At 40.8% G+C, this 10,205-nt stretch overlaps 1 protein-coding gene across 2 annotated transcripts in view; it reads right to left on the bottom strand.

Moving 5' to 3' along the window:
- Window positions 1-207: 207 nt before the first annotated feature.
- ipo8 (importin 8) overlaps window positions 208-10,205 on the bottom strand; it is a 29,656-nt gene continuing 19,658 nt past the window's right edge. For both annotated transcript variants that reach the window (XM_042511354.1, XM_042511355.1), the window contains exons 18-25: window positions 9,979-10,104; window positions 8,267-8,364; window positions 8,067-8,162; window positions 6,602-6,822; window positions 4,336-4,541; window positions 3,209-3,433; window positions 2,773-2,902; window positions 208-495 (exon numbers count right to left, since the gene is read on the bottom strand). In XM_042511354.1, coding sequence (XP_042367288.1) covers window position 495; window positions 2,773-2,902; window positions 3,209-3,433; window positions 4,336-4,541; window positions 6,602-6,822; window positions 8,067-8,162; window positions 8,267-8,364; window positions 9,979-10,104 — 1,103 coding nt within the window. In that variant the 3' untranslated portion in view covers window positions 208-494. The remainder of the gene's footprint in view (window positions 496-2,772; window positions 2,903-3,208; window positions 3,434-4,335; window positions 4,542-6,601; window positions 6,823-8,066; window positions 8,163-8,266; window positions 8,365-9,978; window positions 10,105-10,205) is intronic.

Raw genomic sequence — 10,205 nt, 5'->3', positions numbered from 1 at the left:
ACACTCACACACTCACACACAAACACACAAACACAGTTACTTAGTCACAGACCAAAGGACTGCACTGTACAAGAACTTAAAACTTATTTTGCTGGTCAAAGACAATTATAATTATAATGCAGACCTTTCTCTGGAGTCCACACACACACACACCCCTACACACACCTACACATACACACACACACACACACACACCTACACACCTACACACACACACACACACACACACACACACACACACACACACACACAGGCCAGCGGTCCTGTCCTGGTGATAGGAATATTCCAGTCGGGGCTCTTTACAGTGCACCAGGTCCAAAATGATGACATCACCCTGGGACCTGGTTTTGATGGGTTCTAGTAAGTCTGATGTGGTCTGATCTGGACTGAGATAATTCACATTACATTGAAATCCACCTTAGGTCAGGTCAGACCAGCTCCTCTCTTCTTCGTGCCCCCTCTCTGACACTACAGTCCGTCACTCTCCTCAGCACTCTGAAAACACACAAAGATTCACTCTCACTCAAAATCATGTAAAATATCAATAACATTACAAAGATAGACAGTGAATTCACCTGTAACTGTGAACAACCAAAAAAAAATTTTTTAAATAGAAAATTGATGTTTCTCATATTAAAAGAATTAATCTTAAATTTATCGTAATTCATACAAAAAATACAAAAAAGAATAGCTGTAACTTAAATTCAGGTTTAACTCTGTAAATATATCCCTAAAATTAATTACAATTACTGACAATAAAAAGTAAAAGTATTGGTTCTGTAATTTTACAGTATTGTCCTGTATAACTGAGACACATGTACAATTAAAATAAAATTACAAAAACAGACAATCTAATGTCACATGTCTACTGTTAAATAACTTTAACTTTAGATCTTTAGAATGTTCTTATAGAAACAAGTTTTTCTCACATAAAATACTGTTGAAATACATTCTCAAATTGATCATGATTTCACAAATATTTATTTCTTTTAATTGAATACATGCAATGGTTAAATTCAAGGCTTATACTGTAAATACATATCTAACGTGAGAAACAATTACTGACAGTTGTCAGAAAAATAAGTATTGGTTCTTCAATTTTACATAGATTTGTTGGTTAACTGACAGATATTTTGTGGAATTCTGAAAGTTTTCACAAAAATGAATGAACTTTTGATTTTCAGTTGAATGAATAAGTTTATATTTCCATATTTAACAGATGATGACTTAGAGTATAGTTCTGTGATATTTAAAATTTAGATTAACATAAAACAATGACATAAAGTGGTAAATTACACAACAACAACAACAACAATAATAATAACAATAATAATAATAAGAACATTCTAAAGATCTCATAAATTATTCTGGTACTATATATATTTTGTTAACTAACAGGTATTCACAACTTTAAAATTACAGGTTAATGTGATAAAAAAAAATGCCTACAAATTCTTAGTAATTATATACCACCTTAAATCTAGATTAATATTGTAAATTATTAAAAGTTGTAAAATTGAATGATATTTTATTTTGTAAGAATGAAAATAAAATGTGAGAAAGTAAGAAACAGTACAAGGTCAGGCCCACACCAAAAAGAAAAAAAAAAAAAAAAATCCAATCACTTCCTGAAAAAAGTCTAAAATGTTTTTATGAACAAATAGCTTAAATGAATTGAAAGGGTTAAATCAGGAATCTTTCTGGAGCCAATCAGAACAGATGCATAAAGCTATGCAACAAACTGCCATGTCTGCAAAGATGCTGCCAGTTAACGGATGTTACAGAACGAGCTGTGGAAGATTTTCGGAACAAATTTGAGGAGACTCTTCTGTGGAACCTTCTAACAGACAACAGCAACATTTGGAGAGGGATCTACAGAAAGAGTAATGAAGGGAAAGAAGAGGGACGCGATACACATGAGATCTGTTGCATGTCCGTCTGTCCAGTTGCTCTTCCTATGGTTTCTTCCTTTTTTCACCATTATAGGTTTATTTTTGGGGGGTTTTTTCCTTATGCTTATCTGTCTTACAGCAGAGAGGGGCGTGTGCTCACTGTTGTCAAAATACACATTTATTGATACATATCAATTGTGCCTGTTTACAAAAGTGTCAGTCCTCATTTTCCACAGTAAAAATTAGGGCTGTCCCGAATACTGACCTGCAGGGCGGGGCTCACATTTTTGCGCTCTGGTGCTGCTCACACCGACACTGAAATGACTCGACTCAGTTAATAAACCCGTTTACAACTGCCTGAAGCGTTGACTTCAATGAGCACCCAATGCACTGCTCTTTGCACACAGAGGCAGAGCATACTAACTCCAACAAATCCAAGACCTAACATGTTTTTAGGCGTTTTATTTTTTTTTTCTCACAGACATTGCAACAACATTCATCCTCTGCAAAAAAAAAAACAACAAAACAAACAAAAAAATGAATATCCGAATCCTAAATTGAAAAACAAATACCTAACCAATTAACGAATATCTGAATATCCGAATATTTGGGTCCAGCCCTAGTATAAAAACGCTGAGAGCAGCTGGTCTGTCTGGCTCTCTCTTATTGTTCATGTTTCCTACAGTCATTTTGCCGTTTTCTGCTCCTGACCAACAAAGGAAGACTTGTTGTAATAAAACCTGGTTATATTTATCTTTTCATTGAAACTTTACATTTTATACCCTGAATGTCAAATATTCCCTGTGGTATCAAATTTTTTTTCTAAAGTGAGTGCGCGCGTGTGTGTGTGTGTGTGTGTGTGTGTGTGTGTGTGTCTCACCACTGGCCCTTGCTGGCGGTGCTCCCTCTCTGCTGTGAGATGCTGTAGATCTCCTGCAGCTGTTTCCTCTGGTCTTCACTGAGCGGAGCCGTCAAACACTGGTACCAGGCTGTATCACTGCTCTGGACCCCTGAAACAAACAAACAAACAAACAAACAAACACACACACACACACACACACACACACACACACACACACACACACACACACACACACACACACACACACACACACACACACACACACACACACACACACACACACACACACACAGGGTTCGGTTGCAATGATGAGCTGTCGTGCTGATAAGTGGACATCATGTTTCAGATAGATGAGCAGCTCTGGCTGAAATAAAGCAGTGTGTAAATACAGCGCAGAGATGAAAAGATGTGAGGAGTAGTTTGAGGCAACACGTGGACAACAGTGTTGACATACGGAGCAGGGCCGAGGTGAAGAAGCGATACTCGTCCTCTCCGTTGTCGTAGTCTAAAGGCGTGCTGTACTCTTCCAGGGGCGTTCCCTCCAGGCAGTCATCGTCCCAGTAGTCATCGTCATCATCGTCGTCATCATCCTCACCGGCCTGGCTCGTCGGTATGCTGGCCTGCTGCTGCATGGCACTGTGGTTCTCGTTCACCTCGTCTTCATCACTGGGAATCTCCTCTGCACATAGACACATTTAGAAATTATCACTGTAACATTTAATTATGAAATTAAGGCATTTTTTTATAAAGAGAAAGAAACCTTTCCTGGACAAGCACACAGAACCACATCATACAGAGATTTATCTCCTGACTGAAAAAAACAATAGGAATATACGTGATTTTAATCAGTTTTAATCAATTTTATTAGTGAACTGGACTTTTGTGGTCTTCACAATCCAGGTAGATATATATATATATATATATATATATATATATATATGTGTGTGTGTGTGTGTGTGTGTGTGTGTGTGTGTATATATGTAGATATACTCCTCTATAGGGTTATTCCAATGACATTGTAGCTGACAGTCAGGTGACATTATACAGTTAAAGGCCAGAAAAAGTTCCTCTGATGTCCACTTGGCTCATGCATCGCTCACTGTTCAGACTCTGATGACTCACTTCACCTTTTTTTTCTGGGTACAAATTTGGTTGCCATTTGCTTCAAAAGGCCAAAATGCTCAAGAAAACACGGTGTTGGAGTTATAACAGATGACTATGTGGATATGTAAAAAGCTAGATAACTTGGATTTAAACTGGAGATTTTATAGTTTACCAGTTTGAAGAAAACAAAGCTTGGTATGTTGAGATAAAGATCTACTTTATCAGTCTGGTCTACACACAACAGACAAGGTTGAGGAATTCCTTCATTCAGGTCAGGGCTGAATGATGACTCGACTGATGGAAGATCCTTTGGCAGAAATGGACAATCTCATTTTATTATTAAACCTACTTCTTTTCTCTTCTCTGCTTTCTTTCATGTGACATTCGTTTCTCCAAATCCACCCTGCACTCCATTCTCCCAATTTCTATTCTGCTCTTTTAACTTCTCTCAGATCATCCCGCTGTGATCTTCCTCACCATTCTGGTCTTCATCCTGGGCCCCTGCGTGGGTGAGCAGGTCCGGTTTGTTGATGAGGCGTGAGGCGTAGAGGTGTTTGAGGCCCAGGAACAGGAGCAGGATGGAGGGAACGATCTGAGCAGCCACTCCCTCCAGCACCGCCGGCCGACTGGGGACCTCCATCAGCACGCTCAGGCCGATTATACACATCTTACGGTCATGGAGGCTGGAGAGAGGAGCAGAGAGAGGAACAGAGAGAGGAGCAGAGAGAGGAACAGAGAGAGGAGCAGAGAGAGGAGCAGAGAGAGAAGCAGAGAGAGAAGCAGAGAGAGGAGCAGAGAGAGGAGCAGAGAGAGGAACAGAGAGAAGAACAGAGAGAGGAGCAGAGAGAAGAGAAGAGAAGAGAAGAGAAGAGAAGAGAAGAGAAGAGAAGAGAGAGGAGCAGAGAGAGGAGAAGAGAGAGGAGCAGAGAGAGGAACAGAGAGAAGAGAAGAGAGGGGAGCAGAGAGAAGAGAAGAGAAGAGAAGAGAAGAGAGAGGAGAGAGAGAGGAGCAGGAGAGAGGAAGCAGAGAGAGGAGCAGAGAGAGAACAGAGAGAGGAGCAGAGAGAGGAACAGAGAGAAGAGAGAGGAGCAGAGAGAAGAGGAGAAGAGAAGAGAAGAGAAGAGAAGAGAAAGAGAAGAAAGAGAGAGAGAGGAGCAGAGAGAGGAGCAGAGAGAGGAGCAGAGAGAGGAGCAGAGAGAAGAGAAGAGAAGAGAAGAGAAGAGAGAGGAGGCAGAGAGAGAAGCAGAGAGAGGAGCAGAGAGAGAGAGAGAAGAGAGAGGAACAGAGAGAGAAGAAGAGAGAGAGAGGAGCAGAGAGAGGAGCAGAGAGAAGAGAGAGAGAAGAGAAGAGAGAGGAGCAGAGAGGAACAGAGGAGGAACAGAGAGAGAGAAGAGAAGAGAAGAGAAGCAGAGAGAGAGCAGAGAGAGAAGCAGAGAGAGGAAGACAGAGGAGAGAGAGAGAAGAGAGAGGAGCAGAGAGAGAAGCAGAGAGAGGAGCAGAGAGAGAAGCAGAGAGAGGAGCAGAGAGAGGAGCAGAGAGAGGAGCAGAGAGAGGAACAGAGAGAGGAGCAGAGAGAACAGAGAGGAACAGAGAGAGAAGCAGAGAGAGAGAAGCAGAGAGAGGAGCAGAGAGAGGAGCAGAGAGAGGAGCAGCGAGAGACACACTGACTGTATCAATTCCATAATGTCTTTTTAATTTACAAAACGTCGAATGTTGAATGTCAAAATATTTGCAGGTTTTGGGAACTCATGATTAAAAGTATTAAAATGGTTATGTAAAATAATCAATGACTAATAAAAATAACTATTAATTATATTAAATAATGTGGTTTCATTGACATAAAATAACCTTGTGAGACACATTGAAATAGGAAAAAGGTAGCCAATTAAATTAGGGGCCGTTTACATGGCAACGGATCTTGCATGAAGTTTAGTTGCGGTTTGGTCTTTCATCCGAATGACAGCAGGGTTTTGGAGGCCTGAAAATGCAAATTTTTTAAACTGGGTTCCAGAGTGTCATTTTTTGAAAACACATCCCCTTCTGTCGCTGTGTAAACTGGCCATGCGTGGATCTTGTGAGAACAGTGACATTGCAGCTGCTCTTCATGTACGTGCTTTATGTTTCAGACAAACAGCCATGTGCGAGCGACAACGGCCGACTACCGAGCTGTGCTGTTTGTGCTGCTGACTCTACTGAGGTTATTAACACTGTTGGTTCTCGTACTTGCATTCGCCATCATCTTCTTGTTTGTTTAAACTCACCGCTCTGTGGAAGAGCGCCTTTAAGTGCAGGAATGTGGTCTTCTTCTATGGTGTGTCATTACAAAGTTACGACGCCAGCTACTGGCCTGGCATGCATACTACAGCGTTTTCGGCTGTTTTTGTGGATCTGTGTACATGAAGATCGTTCTCACAATGTTATCATATGAATGCAGCGATATCTCGATGTCTTTGCAATGGGACGTACCTATGTACCTCCACACCACATACAAACGGACGGACAACTGGAAAACATAAAGCCTCAGCATAACAAACAAACAATGAATGCAGCTTCACAACTGTTGCTTTGATTTTCATCAAAGTATCAAATTAGTTGTCAGTTACATGTCCTGGTAATTCTGTTTGCCACAAACATCTGTAGGAAATTGATTTTACATCATGAATGACCCGAAACTTGTGGCTTTGATTTGATCCTACATCATTATACACTAACTAGCTGAAAACAACAGAAGCGTCCTTCTCACCCGAGGAAGAACTCGGTGTCGTTCATCCACTGGTTGATGAAGTGTGCGGTGATGGGCTGCGGGTTGTGTTGGAAGTGCATGTTGTCCAGGGTGTGCATGAGCAGGGCGGGGTTGTAGTACAGAGCAGCGATGGCCACCTGCAGGCACATGGTCCTCAGCTCGCTGGACTTCACCCCCCGCATCAAACGCTCCAGGACTGCCTCCACAAACAGAGGGATGCACTGCAGAGGAGGAGGCACAGATAAAGGAGGCTGCTGGTACTCCTACAGCTTAACTTCTTATATTTAATACAACAACTATTAAACATTTCCTTTATGTAATTATACGTTTTTTTTGTGTGTCTGGAAAAGTTTATAAAATTAAAGTTGTCAGCTGCTAAACAAAAAAAAATAATTGCTATTTAAGAAAAAAATGTCACTAGAAGCTTGGCCCATTACAAGGTTTAACCCTTTGAAACCTGAAACAACATCAGTTTTTCTTGTGCTGTATCCAGACACCTTTCACATGCATTTAACCCTTTGAAACCTGAGCACATTGGTTTGATTCCATTTGAAAAAATGGCGAAGTACGCAGTGAGCAACCTGGCAAGAGATGTCTCACAAACTACGATAAATTTTCGACCTGAAAAGACCTGAAAATTAGTTTCAAAAAGGCAGAGAGAGAGAAAGCGAGAGAGATAGGGAGAGATGGAGCGAGAGAGAGAGAGAGAGAGAGAGAGAGAGGTTTTTTGCTCCATTTCAGGTAATTTTCTTGTAACAGGTTTCAGAGGGTTAATAGTCAAGACTTTGATCTTTTAAAGTACATATTCTCCACATAACTGAAGTGCAAAAATATAATCCTCCATCATGTGCTTCTGTTCAAATTCTCAAGAAGGACTGAAATACATATTAATAGTGTTTAAAAAGCATCCAGATTAAAATGCATTCAAATGACTACATTTGGAACATGACATGTCAGTGAAGGGGTCATTAAGATTATACAACAAGACTGTGAGGGTGTGTCCAAAAAAGACAGTTGGGAAGTACTGGGGTGAATGTATGATGATTTGTTTTGGTTAGTGATTCCAAAGAAGTGACTGTGAGGACTGTGGGGACTGTGGGGACTGTGGGGACTGTGGGAACTGTGTGGGGTGTGAGGATTGTGTGGACTGTGAGGACTGTGAGGACTGTGAGGACTGCGTGGACTGCGAGGACTGCGAGGACTACGTGGACTGTGGGGACTGTGGGGACTGTGGGGACTGTGGGGACTTTGAGGACTGTGTGGACTGTGTGGACTGTGTGGACTGTGTGGACTGTGAGGACTGTGGGAACTGTGTGGGGTGTGAGGACTGTGTGGACTGTGTGGACTGTGAGGACTGCGTGGACTGCGAGGACAGCGTGGACAGCGTGGACTGCGAGGACTGTGAGGACTGTGAGGACTGTGTGGACTTTGAGGACTATGTGGACTGTGTGGTGCTGCTTTTGACCTGGTCGATGCCTCTGCCTCTGCACTGCAAGATGATGACCTCCAACAGTTTGGCAGCGTGACACTCTGCATCCTCACCTGCATCTACAGTCAGCACCTACAACAGGTCAGAGGTCAGAACAGTTGCCCAGTTAAGACTCAGCAGCAGCGGTCAGAGAGCAGAGGCTCGCGCTCAGCGGGTGAAGACATTTACAGCCGTACCTTTCTGCACATGCTATAGATGACCTCTAAGTGCTTTGGGTTGGACAGAAGCATGTCTGTATCCACTGTAACATAATTGTGCAAAAGAGGCATCATATCTGTAACACAAACAAAGACCATCATTATCATCAGCTGTGACGCCTGCATCCAGATCCTCCAGCGATACAGAAGTTTGGCACAGCTGTGTTTGTCATAGAGCCAGGCTATCTTTCACTGTTTTTCAAGGCTAACTATGGTAGCTTTACAGTCATCTGACCAGAGAGAAAACGACTTCATTTTTCATTTTTATTAAACACATGTTTAACCTTTAGGGACTGTTTGGCACATTTTACACACTTTTCATTCTTCATTTTTAATAATTTTGGCTGTGTTCATGCATATGGCATACATTTTGGCAAGATTGTGTATTTTTGTTGAATCTGTGAATTTCCAGCTCAGCTCCTACAATAAGTCTAAAATAAACTGTGGAAACCAAATAGTTACATTCAGACTGTTAAGGGCAAAAAATGCTCCATTGAAGTCCATTCAAACTGACATTTTTGATCCCCCAGCCATCAAAGCATAAAAACATGCATTGTATTATTTCTGGGTGTCATTCTGGGCTTTTGACTTGGAATTTGTCATTTTGACTATTTTCCACCTGATTACATCATTTTTACCATATTTGGCATATGGAGAAAATAAATGATACTTCCACCAGGTGTACTGTCACAATGTTGCTGCTAATCATTGACATATCCCAGACTGTCATTATCAAAGAAAAAAACAACAACTTTGCATGCAGGATCAGGAAACGAGAAAAACAAACAAAACAAAACAAAACAAAAACAAGCAAACAAAAAAAAACAAAAACAAAAAAAAACAACAAATATATATATATATTTATACTACCTCATGCACAGTGGTTTTTGCACTAAACTGTTCATACTGTATATTTTTGAATTACATACTGTACATTTTGTATATATTCTCTATCTCTTCCTTTTGTGAATACAATTACATGTCTATGTCTGTCTTTTTTTCTATTTTTCTTATCCCTAACTTATTTCCCTCCCCTGTACTGTGAGCATTGCCAACCCGGAAAAAATTCCTTGTTCCTCATTTGTTGAACTTGGCCAATAAACGTGATTCTGATTCTGATTCTGATTCTGTAGTATATTGAAAAAAAAAATACTTTTTGTGTTTTTTTTCATCGAAAAACATAGTGGCATCATAAAAAAAAACTGGCATTTAAAGGGTTAAAGGAGGAGCAAGGACTTCAAAAATAAGGGGCATTAATCCAAATAGCAAGACACCACATGTATCTCTACAAATCTTTCTTGTTATTTTACTAGAGTGCATTTTCTTAATTGATGAGAAGAATATTTCAAAGTCATTTATAAACCAAATGAAGGAGGGCTTTTTCCATTTGCTGCAATGAATATATTGACCCAGAGAAAGGATCACTTCTATCATGCCAGAGAAAGAGGAGTTTAAATTATCCACATAATAGAGAACATGAAAAATGTCAAGTGTTAGAATCTTGTGCTATGCAACCAAAATCTTTTGGACACAGAGCATTAGAAACAAAACAAACATGCGATGTCATGTTTTGTCTGTCACACTACAGAAGGTGCAGGTGAATTGTCCACTTCAAACTCAAACTTAAAAAAAAAAGAAATTCTGCAACCCAGTCAACATTTTTCGTGGGTGCATGTTCACATGAGACGTACCAGTGAAGTAGTTGAAGCAGTCGTGCTGGAAGACCTCGTACAAGACGCCCAGAAGCTGCCACATCTGGGGGGAGATGGTCTGACAGGTGAGGCCAAATGCCAGTGACAAGATCTCCTCGTAGAACTCTGCAGAGGACAGAACAGCACTGGTCATCTATCTCACACACACACACCCTGAATAACTTCATCTATGTGAGCCACCATGTGCTGACTTCTGATGAGGCTGC

Source organism: Plectropomus leopardus, chromosome 22 (genome assembly GCF_008729295.1).
Source record: "Plectropomus leopardus isolate mb chromosome 22, YSFRI_Pleo_2.0, whole genome shotgun sequence".
Classification (NCBI taxonomy): domain Eukaryota; kingdom Metazoa; phylum Chordata; class Actinopteri; order Perciformes; family Serranidae; genus Plectropomus; species Plectropomus leopardus.
Note: the sequence above shows the minus strand (reverse complement) of the source record. Positions and strands in the feature narration are given on the sequence as shown.